We start from the raw sequence: 25,325 nt of genomic DNA, 5'->3' as shown, positions 1-25,325 counted from the left end.
GGTGGTTGGCTGCTCATGCTCTACAAGAGTCATGGGACTGACGTGGCCCTCATGGCAGGGAGCCACTTCTGACTGCATCTCTAGAACTTTTGCCTGTCACCTCCCACAATCCACTGGCATGGTACTGTGAGCTGGATGCCTGTCATATGTTACGGATGTGAGAGATAGCAGTATTCGGCAGGTGAACTCCAGCCAATGCCATTCCACTGGGTGGAGGATCTGTGCCCCCCACAAGATGTCTTGTCCAATGGTAGCTATTCGATCCTGACAGTCCTGAGAGACAGCAGCATGCATCATGGCCACCATGGTTTGGAAGCCATTGTGCATGGTGCTGTATATTCTCTCCCCTACTGCCACCAGAGCTGCAGTCTCTGCTTCAGTGGAGGTGGAGGCACCGATTGGTCTTTAGTCACGTCTTAGGTGGGGATTTGCTCTAGATTCCAATTAAGCTACCACTCGCTCTATTGATGCCAGGAGCAACGTAAGAACTGTAAACTCTAGAGTCACACCTGTCAGTTGCTGCACATTCGCAGAGCTAGATCTCAGAGTAGGTGTGATGTTCCTCAAACATCCTTCTGTTCAGGTGAATGCCCCTGACTTCTGGGTCCCAAGACTCCAAAGCCATCAACAGCATTCTCCTTTGCCTCCACTGGACAGGTGGCATGTCCTCACCCACTTCCCACATCCTCGTGCTTTGTGAATCACCCAGTGTCTGTCACATCCTCACCAATGCAATCTAATTGCCCTTAGGTGCAAGTATCTTGGTATATGGGAGTGAAAAATCAAGTGACACGGGATGAGTTTGAATGGGGTTTGGGCAGAGGACTACAGATCTCTGCAGGAACCCAACTCATCAGAAGTCCGAAAATGTGATTAGCTCATTATCATAATTATTCATAGCCCTAGATGTTTTTGCCAAGTCTTAAAATGCAATTCAATCGTTTGTCAGCCTTTCCCAAAGCTGATGCGGGCAAGGGCTAAGAAGTGACGGGCAAAAATGAAGGGAAAGAGAACCCAATATGGTGGCATGAATTGGAGTTTGCAGACGTGATGGAGCAGCCTACCACCTGGCCAGCTGTTTGCAGCGTGGTAGCTTAATGATGGGACTGGAAAATTACAATTCAGGTGAAATTTAAATTGATGCAGATACTTAAAGGGAACTGGCAGAATAAAAGGATAAACTTCCTATTGCCTTTGGAAAGGCTCAAAAGACATTAAAAAAAACTTTTGGTAGCATTTGACAAGCTGAAGAGAGCGAGAGCGAGAGAGATGAGAAGTGAGGGACAGAAATGAAGTGAAACAAAGTGGAGTCTGCAGGCAAGTGACTGAGCAGCCCAGCTATTGACTGCATTTTTGGAAGTAGTGACCCTGCTTCCCATTCCAGGGCATCATTTCCATTGGTCAGCATTGCTCCATGCCTAAAAGGAGGTGGAGGCAGGTGTCCCAACAGTAGATAGCACAGCTCTTCTGGCTCTCTCCTGACCCGGCTGTTGGCAGGTAGGTGTAACCGGTCTTGCAGAGGTGCCTTGTGTCCAATCAGACTACCCTGGAATTTCATTTTTCATGCAGTACAGCTTGAACCTCCCTTATCCGGAACTCTCGAGACCTCGCCTGTTCCAGATAAGGGATTTTTCCGGACGAGGGGTGGTCACGTTAAATTGGATGGTACAGGTACTGAGCAACTGAGCAAGGGGATATTGGGGCTGGCTGGCTTGGGGCTGGGAGTGCGGCAGAGTGATCATGTGGGGCGGGGGGGGCGCGGTGGGGTGGTTCCCGGGGTCAGGCCAGCAATTGCGGGAGTCGGCAGTGAGGAAGGACTTCAATTTGTTCATGTCGGAGTTCTGTGCATGCGCCAGCCGGTGGCCGGGAATGGTTCTGGATAAGGGAGGTTCAGCCTGTTCCATTTAAAGCATGAAATACTGTGATTGGGATGCTCCTGAAAAACCATCCAGCATTAAAGTTAGTCTGTCCTTCGTATATCTTATTTGTGCCATCTTGTCTGCTCTCACAGTATACCTTCAGAATTTCACTAATCTGCTGACAAGTCGAGTCATATGCACCTCTGTCTGAGGGTGTTAGTGGATGAGCACAGAATACCTGCTTGACATTCCTCCATTGGTCCTATTCCTCTAAAAACACTCAGATATAGTATGGTTCCTATTAGAAACTCACCGTGGCACTAATAGCCATGTGGGAAAAAAGCAGCAAAGGCATCTGAAAACTGTTCAGTGATCCCTTAGCAACCTTGGATATGGGCATCTGAACAATCAGAGTCCTGCATGTGCCGACATCGTGAAATAGCATGCACAATTAAAATTCTTTCATACCCAGATTAATTTTAACATTGGCCAGACTTTTCTGTAGCAGGACTGTTAATGCCGTCTGCCATTAGTTAGACTTTAGGTGGCTCAACTGTGGCTAACAAGGGAAATTAGGGATAGAGTTAAATACAAGGAAGAGGCATATAAATTGGCCAGAAAAAGCAGCAGACCTGAGGACTGGGAGAAATTTAGAAGTCAGCAGAAGAGGACAAAGGGTTTAATTAGGAGGGGGGAAATAGAGTATGAGAGAAAGCTTGCTGGGAACATAAAAACTGACTGCAAAAGCTTCTATACAAATGTGAAGAGAAAAAGATAAGTGAAGACAAACGTAGATCCCTTGCAGTCAGATTCAGGTGAATTTATAATGGGGAACAAAGAAATGGCAGATCAGTTGAACAAATACTTTGGTTCTGCCTTCACGAAGGAAGACACATATAACCTTCTGGAAATATTAGAGGACCGATGGTCTAGTGAGAAGGAGGAACTGAAGGAAATCCATATTAGGCAGGAAATTGTGTTAGGGAAATTGATGGCCGATAAATCCCCGGGGCCTGATAGTCTGCATCCCAGAGTACTTAAGGAAGTGGCCCTAGAAATAGTGGATGCATTGGTGATCATTTTCCAGCAGTCTATCGACTCTGGATCAGTTCCTATGGACTGGAGGGTAGCTAATGTAACACCACTTTTTAAAAAAGGAGGGAGAGAGAAAACAGGTAATTATAGACCGGTTAGCCTGACATCGGTGGTGGGGAAAATGTTGGAATCAATCATTAAAGATGAAATAGCAGCGCATTTGGGAAGCAGTGACAGGATCGGTCCAAGTCAGCATGGAGTTATGAAAGGAAAATCATGCTTGACAAATCTTCTAGAATTTTTTGAGGGTGTAACTAGCAGAGTGGACAAGAGAGAACCAGTGGATGTGGCATATTTGGACTTTCAAAAGGCTTTTTGACAAGGTCCCACACAAGAGATTGGTGTGCAAAATGAAAGCACATGGTATTGGGGATAATGTACTGACTTGGATAGAGAACTGGTTGGCAGACAGGAAGCAGAGAGTCGGGATAAACGGGTCTTTTCAGAATGGCAGGCAATGACTAGTGGGGTACCGCAGGGCTCAGTGCTGGGACCCCAGCTATTTACAATATACATTAATGATTTAGATGAAGGAATTGAATGTAATACCTCCAAGTTTGCAGATGACACTAAGCTGGGTGGCGGTGTAAGCTGTGAGGAGGACGCTAAGAGGCTGCAGGGTGACTTGGATAGGTTAGGTGAGTGGGCAAATGCATGGCAGATGCAGTATAATGTGGATAAATGTGAGGTTATCCACTTTGGTGGCAAAAACACAAAGGCAGAATATTATCTAAATGGCGGCAGATTAGGAAAAGGGGAGGTGCAACGAGACCTGGGTGTCATGGTTCATCAGTCATTGAAAGTTGGCATGCAGGTACAGCAGGCAGTGAAGAAGGCAAATGGTATGTTGGCCTTCATAGCTAGGGAATTTGAGTATAGGAGCAGGGAGGTCTTACTGCAGTTGTACAGGGCCTTGGTGAGATCTGGAATATTGTGTTCAGTTTTGGTCTCCTAATCTGAGGAAGAACGTTCTTGCTGTTGAGGGAGTGCAACGAAGGTTCACCTGGGATGGCGGGACTGACATATGAGGAGAGACTGGATCAACTGGGCCTGTATTCACTGGAGTTTAGAAGGATGAGAGGGGATCTCATAGAAACATATAAAATTCTGACGGGACTGGTCAGGTTAGATGCAGGAAGAATGTTCCCGATGTTGGGGATGTCCAGAACCAGGGGACACAGTCTAAGGATAAGGGGTAAGCCATTTAGGACTGAGATGAGGAGAAACTTCTTCACTCAGAGAGTTGTTAACCTGTGGAATTCTCTACCGCAGAGAGTTGTTGATGCCAGTTCATTGGATATATTCAAGAGGGAGTTAGATATGGCCCTTACGGCTAAAGGGATCAAGGGGTATGGAGAGAAAGCAGGAAAGGGGTACTGAGGTGAATGATCAGCCATGATCTTATTGAATGGTGGTGCAGGCTCGAAGGGCCGAATGGCCTACTCCTGTACGTATTTTCTATGTTTCTATGACTTGCCCCTGCACCCTTCAGCTCAAAACATATTTGTCCACAAAGTTGTTGAAAGTGCGAGCTTATGAAGTTGCTGCGAAGGAAACAAGGTATCTGGGACCTGACTGAATTGGGAAACCAACAGGGTGTCTCCCTAACCAATGAGATTGAAGGATTGTGAAATAAACATAGGACGGATTGAGAAGTAGGGTGATTTAGAGTGGATGAATTCAATGTCATATCAGGTACAGAAAGAAAAATAGAGAGGGACAGAAAGTTTTGATTGAAAGAAAAAAGAATCTGAAAGGAAAAGTAATTTTTTCTTTTAAAGTCACATTTAAAATGTGGCTTTTAAAAAAAAAATCTCCCTGAAAAATCCAAAACCTGAAGGAATGCGGTTCCACACTTGTAATAGCTAATTTTCGTTGCCAGAAAGATTAATTGGCAGTCATCAACACTTACCACGTGGTTAAAAGCATACTTACGCTTGTAATGACAAGACTTAACTTTCTGTGTTGAGTTTAATGGGCATACACAGCAAGTTCCTTAAAAAAAAAACACAGGGAGGCAACTTTTGCATATTCACATTTAACCATGCATCTACTCCTCGCCTGAAGTTGCAGTACCATTTACCCATAAACAATGATGAACACCATTAGCCTTGACATGACGATATAGGCTACTTGGAAAGCATAGCCACAAAGTAAAATTCTGGAATTTCCAATTTGCACAGCCAGCAGGCAAGGCTGGCTGTCGGTAACACAGATGGAAAATTATCCTCATTGAGTATGTCTAAATTGAGAGAATTGTTGTTTGTTGATAGATACTGTCAACTGAATATGTAAAAACTTCAAGGAAGTCACTGATATAAACCACAATGAAGCCCAGTTTAGAGTCCTGAAGAATTCAAATTCACCATTTTTGATAATTACTTTGTTTGCAGCCATTGAGTTAACTGCCGAACTAACGCAGAGCTAGCCAGAGAGTCTAGCACCCTGAATATTCTCCTTGACACAAGATCTACAGAAAACCCATTTCCATGCATAAACAGCGTTCAGCAAACTTAAGGGGAACCGTTGAACTTACCCCCTGTGTAATTTTAACTTAATGATTTTTTATAGAGTAACTGTAACCTCAGCACTCTATTCAACCTTGAGCTGAGCTTCCAACCCAAAATTCCCTGCATCACAAACTGCCCAATTCCACGATCGTAACATTGCCCCACTTCTGCCCATCTGCCACTGAAACACTCAGTGCTTTTGTTATCTCCAGACTCGACTATTCCAATGTTCCTCTGGCAGGTCTCCCATCCTCTATCCTATGTAAACTTCACCTTATCCAAAACTCTGCTACCAGTATCCTATTCTGCACCAAGTTCCAGTTGCCCATCATCCCATGTCCTCACTGACTTACATTAGCTACCGATCCCCAAATGCCTTGGGTTTAAAATTCTCACCCTCGTCTTAAAATCTTTTTATTGCCTTGCCTCTCACTATCTCTGTAACATCCTCCAACACTACAATCCTTCCCTCCCCTCCCTGCAACTCTTCATCTGACACTGACCTCTTGTGCATTCCCCTTCTTCCCCCCGCCCCCCCACATTGACAGCCATCTTTCAGCCAACTAGGCCCCATGCTTTGGAATTCCTTCCTTACATCCCTCCACAAACATCGCAGCCGCTCCACCTTTCTCTCGAAGGAGGACCCTCCTTACAACCCACATCTTTGGCCCCTTCTAATGTATCCTTCTTTGGTTTGGCATCATATTTTTTTCCTTGCACATTGTGATGTAACTTGGGGTGTTTTTTCTAAATTAAAGGTGCTATATAAATGCCTGTTGTTGTAGTTATAATTGTAGTAGTTGTAATAGTAGTACTGTCACAGGTTCTTATCTCCATATATTTAGAATCTTTCTGAGACATGTTCCTACAGCAATTTTCCAATGCATGTTCACCGAGTACGAGATGCCTCATCACAGGTGAGGACTTGGAAATTCTACCCTATTGGTTTGGGGTTTGTAGGTACAAACCTACATCTTTTCCTTCTAAGCAGCCACACATTGGTGCGCCCAGTATATTATGTTACCACATTGTAGTAAAACAGTCAAGGCAGTTGATGCACAGGTTCAAATTGAGGGCTTTATTCCTTCAAAAATGTCAATTCTGTGTGCTGTATTTCTCCCTTCTGCCAACATAGTGAATGTAAATAGAAAAACTTAATTATGTGAAACACAAATAGTATCAAGTGAATTGTTTTTTTACAAAACATAATCTATGCAGCACCACAGTAACTTGGAGAGAATAACTGTCAAACTGTAACAGCTGGCACAAAGCACAATAAGCTTTTTAACCTTATTACTGTTGGGTCCTGTGGTTTATGAGAATCCCTAACACTTGGTTAAAAATTCTGGCGTGATGATCATTATATTCCAGCCTGATTCAACATAGAGTACAGGTTGCAGCTGAAGACATACTGGAAAGTGGGAGTATTGTAAAGGCATAATTCTTGGCTAAGGAAGCAAATAATTCATGGCCATCGCACAGAAAGATGATTTCCCTGGAGGCGACCAAAGCATTGAGAAGAGCAGCTCGTCTAACAAAAAAATCCCTGTAATTTGCTACATCCTGTCTGTGGTGTGTTTGACAGCTAGTCTTTTCTTAATTGCCCCTCGAACTAAATAATTCCTGGTCTGCTTCTGGAATCTCTCTGCCCTCATCTGAAATTCAGGAGGGCTGTCTCACTGATATCTTGCACACCATTAGTGTGTGAGCAGCCAGGCTGAGGATGAATTAATGATCCATGGTGGGCTTGATGACATGGAGAAGGGTAATGATGCAGGCACAAGAATAAGCACTACCCACCTCTGTCAATAGATTAGGGCAAGCGAATTGGACAGAATGTTGGGTCTTGAACTGCTGAACCAGACAAAGATGATTCCTTAATCTCATTAAGGAACATGGATTGAAAGTTCTAAAACTCCTATATTGTATTTTTAAAGTTTTTAGAGAATATCTGGAAAATTGAATTTAAAAAGCACAGCATCTTTTGATTCAGGTATTATTTGCACTTTATAAAGTAAACTTTATTACAGAACTGAATGGAAAGTTAATGTTTCTATAATCTAAATTACAGGTTACTATATATTTCAATAAGCCTGGTTCAGCCTCAGACAATTCACAAGGAGAGGGATGTAATCAGTGGCTAGGGAACAGAGTTAGTGGCGGGGACTAAAGACAATTGCTTTGGTCTTCCCGTTAGCAGCAATGGATTATTTTCTTCTTAAAATGTTACCCACTGATTTCATGACAACATACAGAAAATTTTGTTTTGTAATCATTTTTGGAGATATTGGCCTGGAATTTGCGGTGGGTAATAATAGCGAACTTATTCCTTTGAAACTGACCGCAACTTCAGGGTTTAGTGCATGTGCCGAAATCTTGAAGTTGCAGCCAGTCATTCACTGCTCTGAAACTGGCTGGACTGTCGCCTCGTGCCAGTGATCAGTGAAACTGACAAAACATTTTAATTTTTGTGGAGTGTCAAATTTCTCCATTATAATAGAAGCATTAAAAATTTACATTTTTTTTAAAGTTTGTTCATATTTATTTCAGGTTTATTTTTCCCCCATGTGAGAGGCCTAATCTTTCTTTTGCTGTCTAACATTTTTACAAAGTCAGAATCAAAGCAACTTCTTCACTTCTTGGTTCCCGGTCTGTGAGAATTCTGCATTGTGATTGGTTGTTTAGCCAGCTTGTTGACGTCACAGCAGATTGCGCTATGGGCTTCCCACTACACTGCATTGATCTCAGTTGCACGTTGAAAAAGGCAAACTTCTCCCCACAGAGAGCGCAAGATCTTTGTTGGCAGTTTTCTTCAGGGCCAGCAGCAAATACCTTTGCTTCGCCGCTGACTGTAAATTCCGGGCTAACGTAACAAAGTGACGTATTTACAGCAGAAGTTCCTTAACCTTCTATGCAGAGTCAGCCATCTCGACATTAACTTGCACAAAGAAAGTGGTAAATGACCACGTAAATTTACAGCAATTTAATTCTTGTGTGATCCTACATGATACTGTACTGCAAGAAAACAAGGATAGAAACATTGTCAATGAATTACAATTTTATTTGTCTTTTGGAAAGAAGTGGCAGATTTAACTTCACTTTATTTTTTCCTATTGAAGATTTACCTACTTTACTGCTTTTCTCCAATTCAAGGCTTATCAGAGGCATAGTTGGAGTGCCTGATCTTTTATCAAAGCAGGATTGTTTTCATTTGCTTTTACTCTGATGTGTCTAATATTTCATTGACTTGAGATGCAGAATCACCCTTTCTCTCACACAGCCTCAAAGATTATAGGTTGGTTGATAGCATTTAATGTGCTGCCAGAGTTCAACATCAGCTGAGATCCTTGATCGTAATCTGTTGGGTCGTAAAACTACTATCTGGAATGTTTAGATGTTGTTCGAATGAAAGTAGCTGCTCCCTCAAAGCAAACCTGACTAAAAAGGGAAAAATCTTGTGAATAGTAAAATAATTATTAGTTTACCAATAATGCAGCATTTACAAAACAGTTGTAAAACTAGAATAACTTTTCAAAAGGGTACTATTGCATCCTTCCCACAATCGCAAGGGCCCATTATTTTCTGTTTTTACTCATGTCCCAATCAGTACATGGAGTCACATAGAGCTACTAAAGCCTTTCTGGAGTCCACAAGACTGTATTTATGACCAGCAGCCAAGTACTTCTATCATGAGCAAAACATCAAACCACCTACATGGCCTTGGTACAATTACTAATGATGAGCCAAATTGCTTGGATTTAGATAAAGTCTTTCAATGCAAAAAATTCTGAAATTACATTTTTAAAGCAACTTAAATATATCGTTCAAATCATCTCAAAACTTTTAAAATGTACTCAATTTAAAGGCAATAATGTTGGGATCACAGATATGTTGTGAGCTTTTCATGATGTAATTGTATGAAATATTGACTTTATTTCTTACAGCACAGCAGCTGTATTGAATGTACTACTATTTATTAATAATGTAATTAATTTTCTCAAGTTACACACCATCCTGACTTGGATAAATATATAATTGCTGGGTCAAGATCCTGGAACTCCCTCCCTAACAACACTGTGGCCCCAAGTTTCCACATGATTTGCTCCTGATTTTTAGGAGCAACTGGTGTAGAACGGAGTATCTTAGAAATCGGAATTCTCGTCATTTAGTTTGCTCCAGTTCTAGTCAATTAGAACAGAATTTTTTTTTCAAAAGGGGGCGTGTCTGGCCACTTACGCCTGATTTCAAAGTTTCGTGAGTGAAAACTTACTCCAAACTAACTTAGAATGGAGTAAGTGAAGATTTTTGTACGCTCGAAAATCAGGCGTAGGTTACAAATCAGGCATAGGGAATGGTTGGGGGGGGGGGGGGGGTTTAAAGGGAAGTTTACAAACATTAAACACTTCAGTTTTACAAATAAAGAGCCATCATCAATAATAAATGATAAATAGATCAATAAACCAAGCAATAAATCAATCAAATAATTTTTTTTTAAATCAATAAAACATTTTCTACTTACCGACTGCAGCACCGGGAGCCCTCCCGGTGCTGGGATGCCCCCCCCCCCCCCCAAGTGTGTCTCTGTCTGTGTGTGTCTCTCATTCTCTGTCTGTCAGTGTCTGTGTTTCTGACAGCGAGGGTAGAGGGAGAGAGGGGGGGAGCAGAGGGAGAAAGGAGATTGGGGGGGGGGGGGGGGAAAGGAAAGGAGAAGGCCAGAGACTTCGGGCAGGGCCCGTCCCCAGCACCAGATTTACAGGTAGGTGGCGTCGGGTCGGGGGGGTGGTGGGAGGGAGGTCGGTTCGGGTCGGGTCGGGGGGAGGGAGGGAGGTCAGGTCGGATCCAGTCCGGGGGGAGAGCGGGAGTGGGGTCGGTGTCGGGTCCGGTCCGGGGGAGGGGGGCGGTGGGGAGCGGGTGTCGGGTCCAGTCCGGAGGCAGGGGCGGGGAGAACGGGGGTCGGGGCGGTGTCGGGTCCGGTTCGGAGTCGGGGTTGGGGAGGGGGGAGCGGGAGTCGGGTCGGATTCGGGGGCGGGGGGGAAGCGGGAGTCAGGTCGGTGTCAGGTCCGGTCCGGGGGAGGGGGGCGGTGGGGAGCGGGTGTCGGGTCCAGTCCGGAGGCAGGGGCGGGGAGAACGGGGGTCGGGGCGGTGTCGGGTCCGGTCCGGGGCGGGAAGCGGGAGTCAGGTCAGTGTCGGGTCCGGTCCGGGGGTGGGGGGGCAGGAAGCGGGAGTCGAGTCGGGTCAGGAGGAAGCAGGAGCTGGCCGTGGGAGGAGCCTTATGCACGCAGCCCCAGTGAGGCCATTGGGCCAGGGCTAGGGGCTGCGTGCTTCGGCCCCTCCCACACAGTTTCGGGCGCCTGGAGCTACGGAACATGCGCGCCCACTGTAGCGCGCATGTGCAGAGGTCCCGGCACTGTTTTCAGCGCAGGGACCTGGCTCCGCCCCCTACAGCTCTTGCTGTGCTGCGCCGAGGGCCAGAGGACCTGCAGGGAGGTGGAGAATCTGGAGGGTTTTTTTAGGCACACTTTGTAGGCGTGGCTCGAAACTTGGGCTTTGTGAGAGTACTTTCACCACATAGAAACATAGCAACATAGAAAATAGGTGCAGGAGTAGGCCATTCGGCCTTTCGAGCCTGCACCACCATTCAATAAGATCATGGCTGATCATGCACTTCAGTACCCCTTTCCTGCTTTCTCTCCATACCCCTTGATCCCTTTAGCCTAAGGGCCACATCTAACTCCCTTTTGAATATATCTAATGAACTGGCCTCAACAACTTTCTGTGGTAGAGAATTTCACATACTCACAACTCTCTGAGTGAAGAAGTTTCTCCTCATCTCGGTCCTAAATCAGAAAGAGCAGTGCAAGGAAGGTAGTGCAGGGGTCCCCTGTGGTCATCCCCCTGCAAAACAGATACACTGCTTTGGGTACTGTTAGGGGCGATGACTCATCAGGGGAGGGCAGCAGCAGCCAAGTTCATGGCACCGTGGCTGGCTCTGTTGCACAGGAGGGCAGGAAAAAGAGTGGGAGAGCGATAGTGATAGGGGATTCAATTGTAAGGGGAATAGATGGGCGTTTCTGCGGCTGCAACCGAGACTCCAGAATGGTATGTTGCCTCCCTGGTGCAAGGGTCAAGGATGTCTCGGAGCGGGTGCAGGACATTCTAAAAAGGGAGGGAGAACAGCCAGTTGTCGTGGTGCACATTGGTACCAACGACATAGGTAAAAAAAAAGGGATGAGGTCCTACGAAACGAATTTAAGGAGCTAAATTAAAAAGTAGGACCTCAAAAGTAGTAATCTCTGGATTGCTACCAGTGCCACGTGCTAGTCAGAGTAGGAATCGCAGGATAGCGCAGATGAATACGTGGCTTGAGCAGTGGTGCAGCAGGGAGGGATTCAAATTCCTGGGGCATTGGAACCGGTTCTGGGGGAGGTGGGACCAGTACAAACCGGACGGTCTGCACCTGGGCAGGACCGGAACCAATGTCCTAGGGGGAGTGTTTGCTAGTGCTGTTGGGGAGGAGTTAAACTAATATGGCAGGGGGATGGGAACCAATGTAGGGATGCAGAGGGAAACAAAAAGTAGACAAAAGGAGATGAGGAAAAGTGGAGGGCAGAGAAACCCAAGGCAAAGAACAAAAAGGGCCACTGTACAGCAAAATTCTAAAAGGACAAAGGGTGTTAAAAAAACAAGCCTGAAGGGCTTTGTGTCTTAATGCAAGGAGTATCCGTAATAAGGTGGATGAATTAACTGTGCAAATAGATGTTAACAAATATGATGGGATTACAGAGACGTGGCTCCAGGATGATCAGGGCTGGGAACTCAACATCCAGGGGTATTCAACATTCAGGAAGGATAGAATAAAAGGAAAAGGAGGTGGGGTAGCATTGCTGGTTAAGGAGGAGATTAATGCAATAGTTAGGAAGGACATTAGCTTGGATGATGTGGAATCTATATGGGTAGAGCTGCAGAACACCAAAGGGCAAAAAACGTTAGTGGGAGTTGTGTACAGACCTCCAAACAGTAGTAGTGATGTTGGGGAGGGCATCAAACAGGAAATTAGGGGTGCATGCAATAGGGGTGCAGCAGTTATAATGGGTGACTTTAATATGCACATAGATTGGGCTAACTAAACTGGAAGCAATACGGTGGAGGAGGATTTCCTGGAGTGCATAAGGGATGGTTTTCTAGACCAATATGTCGAGGAACCAACTAGGGGGGAGGCCATCTTCGACTGGGTGTTGTGTAATGAGAGAGGATTAATTAGCAATCTCGTTGTGCGAGGCCCCTTGGGGAAGAGTGACTATAATATGGTGGAATTCTGCATTAGGATGGAGAATGAAACAGTTAATTCAGAGACCATGGTCCAGAACTTAAAGAAGGCTAACTTTGAAGGTATGAGGTGTGAATTGGCTAGGATAGATTGGCGAATGATACTTAAGGGGTTGACAGTGGATGGGCAATGGCAGACATTTAGAGACCGCATGGATGAACTACAACAATTGTACATTCCTGTCTGGCGTAAAAATAAAAAAGGGAAGGTGGCTCAACCGTGGCTTTCAAGGGAAATCAGGGATAGTATTAAAGTCAAGGAAGTGGCATACTAATTGGCCAGAAATAGCAGCGAACCCGGGTACTGGGAGAAATTTAGAACTCAGCAGAGGAGGACAAAGAGTTTGATTAGGGCAGGGAAAATGGAATACGAGAAGAAGCTTGCAGGGAACATTAAGACGGATTGCAAAAGTTTCTATAGATATGTAAAGAGAAAAAGGTTAGTAAAGACAAACGTAGGTCCCCTGCAGTCAGAATCAGGGGAAGTCATAACGGGGAACAAAGAAATGGTGGACTAATTGAACAAGTACTTTGGTTCGGTATTCACTAAGGAGGACACAAACAACCTTCCGGATATAAAAGGGGTCAGAGCGTCTAGTAAGAAGGAGGAACTGAGGGAAATCCTTATTAGTCGGGAAATTGTGTTGGGGAAATTGATGGGATTGAAGGCCGATAAATCCCCAGGGCCTGATGGACTGCATCCCAGAGTACTTAAGGAGGTGGCCTTGGAAATAGCGGATGCATTGACAGTCATTTTCCAACATTCCATTGACTCTGGATCAGTTCCTATGGAGTGGCCGGTAGCCAATTTAACCCCACTTTTTAAAAAAGGAGGGAGAGAGAAAACAAGGAATTATAGACTACCTGACATCGGTAGTGGGTAAAATGATGGAATCAATTATGAAGGATGTCATAGCAGCGCATTTGGAAAGAGGTGACATGATAGGTCCAAGTCAGCATGGATTTGTGAAAGGGAAATCATGCTTGACAAATCTTATGGAATTTTTTGAGGATGTTTCCAGTAGGGTGGACAAGGGAGAACCAGTTGATGTGGTATATTTGGACTTTCAGAAGGCTTTCGACAAGGTCCCACACAAGAGATTAATGTGCAAAGTTAAAGCACATGGGATTGGGGGTAGTGTGCTGACATGGATTGAGAACTGGTTGTCAGACAGGAAGCAAAGAGTAGGAGTAAATGGGTACTTTTCAGAATGGCAGGCAGTGACTAGTGGGGTACCGCAAGGTTCTGTGCTGGGGCCCCAGCTGTTTACACTGTACATTAATGATTTGGACGAGGGGATTAAATGTAGTATCTCCAAATTTGCGGATGACACTAAGTTGGGTGGCAGTGTGAGCTGCGAGGAGGATGCTATGAGGCTGCAGAGTGACTTGGATAGGTTAGGTGAGTGGGCAAATGCATGGCAGATGAAGTATAATGTGGATAAATGTGAGGTTATCCACTTTGGTGGTAAAAACAGAGACACAGACTATTATCTGAATGGTGACAGATTAGGAAAAGGGGAGGTGCAATGAGACCTGGGTGTCATGGTACATCAGTCATTGAAGGTTGGCATGCAGGTACAGCAGGCGGTGAAGAAAGCAAATGGCATGTTGGCCTTCATAGCGAGGGGATTTGAGTACAGGGGCAGGGAGGTGTTACTACAGTTGTACAGGGCCTTGGTGAGGCCACACCTGGAGTATTGTGTACAGTTTTGGTCTCCTAACTTGAGGAAGGACATTCTTGCTATTGAGGGAGTGCAGCGAAGGTTCACCAGACTGATTTCCGGGATGGTGGGACTGACATATCAAGAAAGACTGGATCAACTGGGCTTGTATTCACTGGAATTTAGAAGAATGAGAGGGGATCTCATAGAAACGTTTAAAATTCTGATGGGTTTAGACAGGTTAGATGCAGGAAGAATGTTCCCAATGTTGGGGAAGTCCAGAACCAGGGGTCACAGTCTAAGGATAAGGGGTAAGCCATTTAGGACCAAGATGAAGAGAAACTTCTTAACCCAGAGAGTGGTGAACCTGTGGAATTCTCTACCACAGAAAGTTGTTGAGGCCATGAACACATTGAATGGCGGTGCAGGCTAGAAGGGCCGAATGGCCTACTCCTGCACCTATTTTCTATGTTTCTATGTAAATGGCTTACCCCTTATCCTTAGACTGTGACCCCTGGTTCTGGACTTCCTCAACACAGGGAACATTCTTTTTGCATCTAACCTGTCCAATTCCGTCAGAATTTTATATGTTTCTATGAGATCCCCTCTCATTCTTCTAAATTTCATTGAATATAAGCCTAGTCGATCCAGTCTTTATTCATATGTCAGTCCTGTCATCCCGGGCATCAGTCTGGTAAACCTTCACCGCACTCCTTCAATAGCAAGAATGTCCTTCCTCAGATTAGGAGATTAAAACTGTACACAATATTCAAGGTGTGGCCTCACCAAGGCCCTGTACAGCTGTAGTAAGACCTCCTATACTCAAATCCTCTCGCTATGAAGGCCAACATGCCATTTGTCTTCACCGCCTGCTGTACCTGTATGCCAACTTTCAATGACTGATGTACCATGACACCCAGGTCTCGTTGCACCTCCCCTTTTACTAATCTGTCACCATTCAGGTAATAATCTGCCGCCTTGTTTTTACCACCAAAGTGGATAACCTCACATTTGTCTACATTATACCGCATACATTATGCCCACTCACTTAACCTGTCCAAATCACCCTGCAGTCTCTTAGCATCCTCCTCACAGCTCACAGTACCACCAGGCTTAGTGTCATCTACAAACGTGGAGATATTACACTCAATTCCTTCGTCTAAATCATTAATGTATATTGTAAATAGCTGGGGTCCCAGCACTGAACCTTGCGGCACCCCACTAGTCACTGCCTGCCATTCTGAAAATGACACGTTTTTTCCTACTCTTTGCTTCCTGTCTACCAACCAGTTCTCTATCCACGTCAATACATTACCCCCAATACCATGTGCTTTAATTTTTCACACAAATCTCTTCTGTGAGACCTTGTCAAAAGCCTTTTAAAAGTCTAAATACAACACATCCACTGGCTCCCCCCTTGTCCACTCTACTAGTTACATCCTCAAAAAATTGGACTGCAGCAGTTCAAGAAACTAGTTCACCATCACCTTCACAAGGGCAAGTAGGGATGGGCATTAAATGCTGGCCTTGCCAGCAAGCCCACATCCCAGGAACAAATAAAATAAATAACTAAATATTGGCCCAGAATTTGAGGTCAGCGGCAAAGCGACGGTGCTCCCCAATGAACTTAAAGAAAGCTGGTCACAATCTGTGGTGTGGATTTCAGCTTCCCAACAATTGTTTGAATCTGGCGCCCAACCAAGCAAATCTCCAGCATTCAGCAAGTGATGTCATCAAGTAAGCTAAGCAGCTAATCACATTGAAGAATTCTCAGACAGCAAACCAGAAGTAAAATGCACAGATTATAATTTGCTTTTTATATATTTTACAGATAGCGAAATAAAGATTGGAACATACACATAATATTTCAGTTTCTACCTTAATACTATCAACAAACTTTTAAAAAAATGATATCCAGAGCCATCTAACTTTTGTCATACAGGTACAACATCTGAAATCCGGCAACCTCGGACCAAGACCGTGCCGGTTTTCGGACTTTGCCGGATTTCGGAACTCGTTATTGGCGCACCTCGCCGTCCACCTATTCTCGCCACCCGCGGACCCCAGATGCTGCATTTTCCACCGGTTTTTACCGGTTTCCTCGTCCCTCGCCATCTTGGCCATCTCAAAAATGTCCGGTTTTCGGACAATTCCAGTTTTCGGACAGCCGGATTCGGGATGTTTGTACCTGAATTAATGGAACAATTTGACATTCCACAACTATAAAATTAGTTTCTCAGGGCCAGAACGGTTGTTCAACAGTCAATACACCGTTAAAATCCCAGTTACACCTCTTTCAACAGGCTTAACCTTTTCGGCGGGTGGGAGGTTAACAGCGACATTCCAGCGTAATACGGGACATTTTCCTCAGGAACTGATTTTAATTGACAGCTCTGGGGAGTTCCACGACGCAATCTGTGGAGGAGCAGGGAATGATCGACAGCAACTTCTGGATTTCCGTGTTTAACTGCGCATGCGCTGACTCCAGAAATTGGCATTTTCAGAGGAATGACGACGGCAAACATTGACAGTTTCGCCATCATTACCACCGCAAAATCCGAGCCAGTATCAATTTTGAGTACGTTCACTTTTTGAACGATTGTACAATTGGACAACACTCTGCCCAAGAAACACATCACCAAGCTAAGCCAATCTGCAAGATATGAGCACAAATAAAATTCTTCATTATTTCCTGCTTCACAAAGGAAGCTGTTAGCACTGTTATCGCCGGTGTCAAACATGGCTGCATCATCGCCCCAACCCTCTTCTCAATCTTCCTCGCTGCCATGCTCCACCTCACAGTCAACAACCTTCCCGCTGGAGTGGAACTAAACTACAGAACCAGTGGGAACCTGTTCAACCTCCGCCGTCTCCAGGCCAGGTCCAAGACCACCCCAACCTCTGTCGTCGAGCTACAGAACACGGGCGATGCCTGCTTCTACACATATACAGAGGCTGAACTCCAGGACATAGCCGACGTTTTTACTGAGGCGTACGAAAGCATGGGCATTACGCAAAACATCCGTAAGACAAAGGTCCTCCACCAGCCTGTCCTCGCTAAACAGCACTGCACCCCAGTCATCACGATCCACAGCGCAGCCCTGGACAACGTGGACCATTTCCCATATCTCTGGAGCTTCTTATCAACAAGAGCAGACATTAATGATAAGATTCAACACTGCCTCCAGTGCGCCAGTGCAGCCTTCAGCCACCTGAGGAAAAGAGTGTTTGAAGACCAGACCCTCAAAATTGCAACCAAGCTCATGGTCCACAGGACTGTAGTAATACCTGCCCTCCTATATGGCTGAGACATGGACCATGTACAGCAGACACCTCAAATCGCTGGAGACATACCATAAACGATATCTCTGCAAGATCCTACAAATCCCCTGGGAGGACAGACGCACCAACATCAGCGTCCTCGGCCAAGCTAACATCCCCAGCATTGAAGCACTGACTACACTTGATCAGCTCCGCTGGGCAGGCCACATTGTTTGCATGCCTGATACAAGACTCCCAAAGCAAGCGCTCTACTTGGAACTCCTTCATGGCAAACGAGCCAAAGGTGGGCAGAGGAAACGTTACAAGGACACTCTCAAAGCATCCCTGATAAAGTGCAACATCACCACTGACACCTGGGTGTCCCTGACCAGAGACCGCCCTAAGTGGAGGAAGTGCATCTGGGAGGGTGCTGAGCACCTCGAGTCTCATCGCCGAGAGCATGCAGAAATCGAGCGCAGGCAGCAGAAAGAGTGTGCGGCAAACCAGTCCCACCCACCCCTTCCTTCAATGACTATCTGTCCCACCTGTGACGGACTATGGTTCTCATATTGGACTGTTCGGCCACCTAAGAACTCATGTTAAGAGTGGAAACAAGTCCTCCTCGATTCTGAGGGACTGCCTATGCTGATGATGAGTAGCAACTCAAACACACTTGTTCAAATAATAGCCCAGATTTTCCTATCAAAATAACAATGAGGTTAATTGTGCTCGCCATTATTTATGCTTAAGCTCTACAGCAACTTCAGGTGAGGGGCAGATGCACGGTTAAACTCAAATATTCAAAAGTTGCTGGCCGAGTCGTGCCACTCTGCTGTTAACTTTGCGAAAACAGCATCTCGCTGTTTGCTTCATCATTGAAATGCATTAAATAGAATCATAGAATGGTTACAGCACAGATGGAGGCCACTTGGCCCGTCGAGCCCATGCCAGCTCTCTGTGAGAGCACTACAGCTAGTCCCACTTTCCCACCCTTTCTTCATAGCCCTGCAATTTTTTTTCTTCAGGTACTTATCCTTAGAAAGCCACGATTGAATTTTCCTTCTCCACCCTTTCAGGAAGTGCATTCCAGATCGTAACCACTCGCTATGAAATAGTTTTGAGGTTGCCGTATTTGCACGGCAGATATGAATTAATCTCACCACAGAAAGTCAAGTCTTGTCCATTTCAGTCTAAGTACCTTATTAACGGCATGATAAGTTTTAATTACTGCCAGTCAACCCCTCTGGCATTCAAAATTAACTATTACGTGTGGATTCTCATTCCTTCAGGTTTTGATTGTTGGATGGTTTAAAAATGTGGGGCTAGAATTCAAGGCCAGTTTTGAAGAAGAAATGGTGGCCGCCTCGCTTCCACCCACTTGCGGCACGAAACGCAGCGACCGCCATAATTAGGCAGCGCTACCAAAGAAACATAGAAACATAGAAAATAGATGCAGGAGTAGGCCATCCGGCTCTTCGAGCCTGCACCACCATTCAATATGATCATGGCTGATCATTCCCTCATACCCTGTTCCTGCTTTCTCTCCATACCCCTTGATCCCTTTAGCCGTAAGGGCCATATCTAACTCCCTCTTGATTATATCCAATGAACTGGCTTCAACAACTCTCTGCGGTAGGGAATTCCACAGGTTAACAACTCTCTTGAGTGTAGAAGTTTCTCCTCATCTCAGTCCTAAATGGCCTACCCCTTATCCTAAGACTATGTCCCCTAGTTCTGGACTTCCCCAACATCGGGAACATTCTTCCTGCATCTAACCTGTTCAGTTCTGTCAGAATTTTATACGTTTCTATGAGATCCCCTCTCATCCTAATACAGGTCCAGTCGATCCAGTCTCTCCTCATATGTCAGTCCTGCCATCCCAGAAATCAGTCTGGTGAACCTTCACTGCACTCCCTCAATAGCAAGAACGTCCTTCCTCAGACTCGGAGACCAAAACTGAACATCGTTGTCTGTGCTCACCTCAAATATTTTAATGATCGAGAGCGTGATTTCAGTCGATGTGCAGCACCAAATTGACACAGGCTGAACGATTTTGGAAGTCGCCGCTCCTTTTAATGCCCTTTTTAAAGCACGCCCGTGCATGCAGCCGGTTGCCTTCGCGTCGACCAGGGAGAAAGCGGAGGCGATCTATAGATCTCAATAACTATGCAGAGTATGTGCAGCCCCACCAAACTCAGGATCTGTGGCAGGTTTGCATTCCTCATTGATTACTGTTTCAAATAATGTTGACATTATTTGCAGCAGATGATCAGAAATAACCAGAAGTAATCAGAAATCTTATGACATATGTAGCATGAATTTTCCTAACTTCAAGTATTTGGAACCTTAAGCTGTTGGAATGATTCCACCCAAATTGCAGTCATTTAATCAATTAATGATGACTTTTGTTGATTAATAATTGTACTTGACAAATTAGCTGGCTAAATATTTGAGCATGTCAGCAGTAGAATTAAACATAGATTTCAGTTAAACTGCAGGTTGCAGTCTTTTAAATCTGGCAGATTAGTGTATTTTTAGGTATTGATTTATCTTGCATACCCTCTCTGTCAACCCACAAAACAGTAGAAACATTGAACTTCACTTTCATAAATCGCAATTTCCTGATAACACTGCACAGTTTCGACCTGACCTTCAGCCTCCTCCTCTGTACCACCTGAAAGAGTGCATTGCATGGTAGATTCTGCACTGTGATCATTTAAATCAGCAGGCAGCACCAAAATAGCAGTTTTGCCTGCGCTCTGTCTACAGGTGGGTGTTAACATTGGCCTGCAGTGGTACCGCCAGTTTTCGGGCTTTATTGAATTTCTAGGCCGTAAAATTTTTAATTAATTTTTTTAACTTTTCCTTTCTGTTTCTTTTTTTCTCTCCTTAATTCAATCTTTCTTTCCCTCCCTTTTTTCTCTTTCTGTACTTGATTTGAAATTGATTTCACCCATTCTGATTTACATTTCCTTCAATCCTTGTACTGTTAATTTCACAATCCTTCAATCTGATTGGTTAAGGCGATACACAGTTGCTTGCCCCGTTCACTCAGGTCCCACATGCCCTGTTTCCCTTGCTGTGCTGTTATCAGCTCGCACTTTCAGCAGCTTGCCACGCAAAAAAATTTCAAAACATATACGTGCAAGGGCAAGTCTAACTAATAGCAGATGCAATTAGATGCACTCCTCCAGCAAATTCTGGTCCAGGGTTGGCTAAAGTAAAAGTGAGAAAGCAAGCATGGTAATATATTACGGTTACAGAAGAGCAAAAGGGAACATAGGAGTAGGCCATTCAGCCCCTTAAGCCTGCTACACCATTCAATTAGATCATGTCTGATCAGCACCTCAACTCCATTTACCTGTCTTTGCGCCATATCCCATGATATCCTTACCTGACAAAAAATCTATATATATCAGTCCAGAAAGCTCCAATTGTCGCAGCATCCACAACCTTCTGAGGAGAGAATTACAGATTTCTACTACCCTTTGAGTGAAAATGTGCTTCTTGATTTGACTACTGAATGGCCTGGATCTAATTTTAATATTATGTTCCCTTGTTCTTGATTTCCTCCACCAGAGGAACTAGTTTCTCTATACCTATCCTATCAAATCGTTTTAACACACCTTGATCATATCACTCCTCAATTTTCTATATTCAAAGCTGTGCAAGACAAATTTTCCTTGACTAGTGATCACTAGCCACTGGATTAGAATTGCAGCTTCACACTATAGGGCCAGTTTTTAAACACTCCGGCCTTCACCCAGCAGGGGTGGGGACGGGGTGACGATGGTGAGATGGGTTCGCTGTTCCCGCTCTCATCTAACCCTCCCCACCATTTACTTGGCTTCAGGCACGGGAAGGTCACCTGCACCAGAGGAGTGGGGGCCTAATTTAAATGAATGTGTCAAAACGTGCACGCCATTTTAACCACAGGCCCAACTATGGCCCTTGTGGTCTCTGGCAAACCAGTCTGCTGTAAGAATCCAGACCCAGGTAAGTGCTATTTTGAAAGGGTCTTATAGGGAGAATTTGTTTAAACGTTGCTTGTGGATAATGAAAGAGCAGGAGTGTTCAGCCACACTGGTATATTTTGTTTGTGGTAAACTCTGTTTTGGCAGATCTACAAAACCATTGTGAACACAAGTTAATGTGTACAAAGCAAAATACTACTGATTTCCAGTTCTGACAAAAGGTCATTGACCTGAAACGTTAACTCTGTTTGTCTCTCCACAGATGCTGCCAGACCTGCTGAGTATTAACAGCATTTTCTGTTTTTATTTCACAAGTTAATGTTAGATTTAAAGTGCTGGAATGATTTGTGCTTGTTTATAAAATCTGGCAATTACACAGAATATACAGCATAGAAACAGTCCATTCAGCCCAACTAGTCTTTGCCGACGTTTATGCTCCACTCAAGCCTCCTCCCATCTTTCCTCATTTAACTATCAGCATAACCCTCTATTCCCTCTCCCTCATACTTATCTAGCCTCCCCTGAAATGCAGCTATAATATTTGCCTCAACTACTCACTGCGGTAACGAGTTCCACATTCTCACCACTCTCTGGGTAAAGAAGTTTCTTCTAAATTTCCTATTTGATTTCTTGGTGACTATCTTATATTGATGGCCTCTAGTTTTCCTCTTCCCCATAAGTAGAAACACTCTCGGGAGGAATTTTAACCTTAAAAAAAAAGTGGTGTTGGAAGTTAAAGTGTTAAAAATCTGAATCCCGACCAGAACCCACCTCCAACACGCTCACTTTCGGTTTTAATGGCGGTGGGGGACAGGCAGCCAACCCGTTCCCAGGAGAGAGGTGGGTCGCCCATTAAATATTATAACGGGGCCAGAAGCCTCTGATTTAACCTCCATTTTGAATTTAACTTTAGCTGGTTGGGTTAGGGTGAAAGCCAACTGCTAAAGTAAGGCGAGTACTGCTGGATCCAGGCGGTAAGTGCCTTTACACTTAGCTCCTGGATCCAGCGTTCCTTCCTAACCTCCTCCCCCCGTGATTGGAGACGACCCTCCCCCGCCAACAAGGGCCTCCAACTCACTGCCCCGCTCCTCAAGCCACCGATCGTTCCCTAACCCCCACCTCAACCCCTCCTGCTCCTCCATCCATCCAATGCTCACCTGACCCCTCCTCGTGATGCTCCTAGCACCCGATTGTTCCCGCCCTTCCCTGCTCCTGTAGCTCTCCCCATGGTCGTCCAGCCGGCCCCTATGCGGTCACTCCTCTCCCGGGTTTTCCAATCGCTTCAGAGCTCTCCCACCCCAGCTCCACCGCCCTGCTCCAAAACCACCTCTGCATTAAAATTCAGGTCTCTGTGTCTACTCTATCAAAACCTTTCAGAATTTTAAAGACCTCAATTAGGTTACCAATAAGTCTTCTCTTTGCAAGAGACAAGAGACCCAACCTGTTCAACCTTTCCTGAAAAGTATAACCTCGCAGTTCTTCGTGTCATCCTTGTAAATCTTTTTTGCACACTTTCCAGTGCCAGGCAATATACTATGTCCATGCACACCATCCTGTTTGATCAGTGATGAAAACTTTCAAGTGTTTATCAAAGTGTCATCAGTCTTTAAATATTAGCATTTAATTGTAACAGGGAAAGGTGGTTTATACCTGTAGTAAATCTTAGTTTTTATTTCAGGTTTTACAAAAGAATTAGGAGCAGTAGTAGGCCATACGACCCCTCGAGCCCATTCAATACAATCATGGCTGATCATTGACCTCAACTCCATTTTTCCGTCTTATCTCCATATCCCTTGATTCCCCTAGCATCCAAAAATCTAGCGATCTCAGCCTTGAATATACTCAAAGACTGAGCATCCACAGCCTTTTGGGGTAGAGAATTCCAAAGATTCACAACTCTCCCCATCTCAGTCTCAGGATAAGGGGTTGGCCATTTAAGACTAAGACCCCAAATTCTAGACTCTCCAGCCAGAGAAACAACCTCTCAGCATCTACCCTGTTAAGCCCGCTCAGAATTTTCTATGTTTCAATGAGATCACCTCTCATTCTTCTAAACTCCAGAGAATATAGGTTTTATGAACCTTTTTGATATATTCCTGTTGCTGTATTTATTTTGTAAACTCTCACCGTACTGTTTTATTCATTTTGGTGAATATAAACATGTTTGGCATTCTTCTTGCCATTAACGCGATACCAATATTAAAAACAATAATTCAGTAAATTAAATACATTTATTTTCATTGGAGAGATGTATTGCAATCAATCTTCATATGTAGATAAACATGAAAATGTTTGACAGCTGAAGAAAAATTTAGGGGAAAAGCCGAGTTAAAATTATGGGAGATTTAAATGTAGTCATTAAGTAGATCAATCAAAGCATTTTAATTTGGGATGATACTGGAATTTATCTTTTTTAATAAATCACCCATGAGTGAATCAAAATAATTTTGAACGGTTTGTTTACTCAACCTTAATTGTATTTGTGCATTTTTATATTGTGTTATAACTTAATTCTGCCTTTGTTTCCTTGACAGAATGTAAATGGTATAAAATACCATGCAAAGAATGGCCATCGGACTCAGATACGTGTCCGCAAGCCATTTAAATGCCGTTGTGGGAAGAGCTACAAGACTGCGCAGGGTCTGAGGCATCACACTATCAATTTCCACCCGCCGGTGTCTGCTGAGATCATCAGAAAAATTCAGCAGTAAAAACAAACAAAAATGTATGTGTGTGTATGTATGTGTGTATATGATATATATGTATTATATATAGTATGTATGTATCTGTGCTGGCTGGACAATACCAACAATCCAAAGCATCACCAGCAGTTGCTAACTGAAACATCCTCTTGTCTATAGGATGGATTCAGCAGCCTTTCAAACACTAGTAATTTCAGCCTTTTTAAGTGCATGCTTAAAATTGTTTGTATCTTTTAGAATGATGTATCTTTGGACTGTAGAGTACATGTTTTTGTACACATGTACATCTGCTCACAGTACCTATAATCCATTGTTACTACATAAGGTGCTAAAAGTAAAGTTATTTGAAATTATTTCCTCAAATTTGCATACTGTCAATGTTCACATTTCAGTATGTTTATATGCGGTGAATACATTGACTTATTTTAAAGCTGTTGTATCTTCAACTTGTTCTTTTTTTAACTTATAATTTTATTACCTAGTTTTGTAACCCTAAAGCTGGCTGACCAAAGTGGACCCTGTGAGATGTAAAATGCTTCTGAGTATTTGGAAGATGTAGTGGGGGTAATTTTAACGTATGCCAATAGTGTAGAACAGGTGATATCTGATTGGCTGCCCATAATAGATCGCTCCCAATTTTCCTATCCATTGATTGCAAAGGAAATGAAAATTGGGAGTGATGTATAACGTGCAGCCCATTTGATATCATCCGTTTTACAATATCGGCATATGTTAAGATTCACCCCAGTGTCTGTAACTCATTCAGAATGTGCTACAGACATCACTGCAATCTTTTACTTCACATCAACAAGCATTGTAAATGTCAGTGTGGAGTAATTTTGTGGATGTTTAGTACAGTAAAGATACATTAGTGTGGGAAATATGTTGACGTATCTGCTGCATGTAAAGCTACAAATTTACAAATCCTTATTAA

At 44.2% G+C, this 25,325-nt stretch overlaps 1 protein-coding gene across 4 annotated transcripts in view; it reads left to right on the top strand.

The window, feature by feature from the left end:
* jazf1b (JAZF zinc finger 1b) overlaps positions 1-25,020 on the top strand; it is a 447,675-nt gene extending 422,655 nt beyond the window's left edge. For all 4 annotated transcript variants that reach the window (XM_070880824.1, XM_070880823.1, XM_070880828.1 and 1 more), the window contains one exon: positions 24,224-25,020. In XM_070880824.1, coding sequence (XP_070736925.1) covers positions 24,224-24,400 — 177 coding nt within the window. In that variant the 3' untranslated portion in view covers positions 24,401-25,020. The remainder of the gene's footprint in view (positions 1-24,223) is intronic.
* Positions 25,021-25,325: the final 305 nt, after the last annotated feature.

This window comes from Pristiophorus japonicus, chromosome 5, assembly GCF_044704955.1.
Source record: "Pristiophorus japonicus isolate sPriJap1 chromosome 5, sPriJap1.hap1, whole genome shotgun sequence".
Lineage (NCBI taxonomy): Eukaryota > Metazoa > Chordata > Chondrichthyes > Pristiophoridae > Pristiophorus > Pristiophorus japonicus.
The sequence above is the reverse complement of the archived record's forward strand: the minus strand, read 5'-3'. Positions and strand labels throughout refer to the sequence as shown.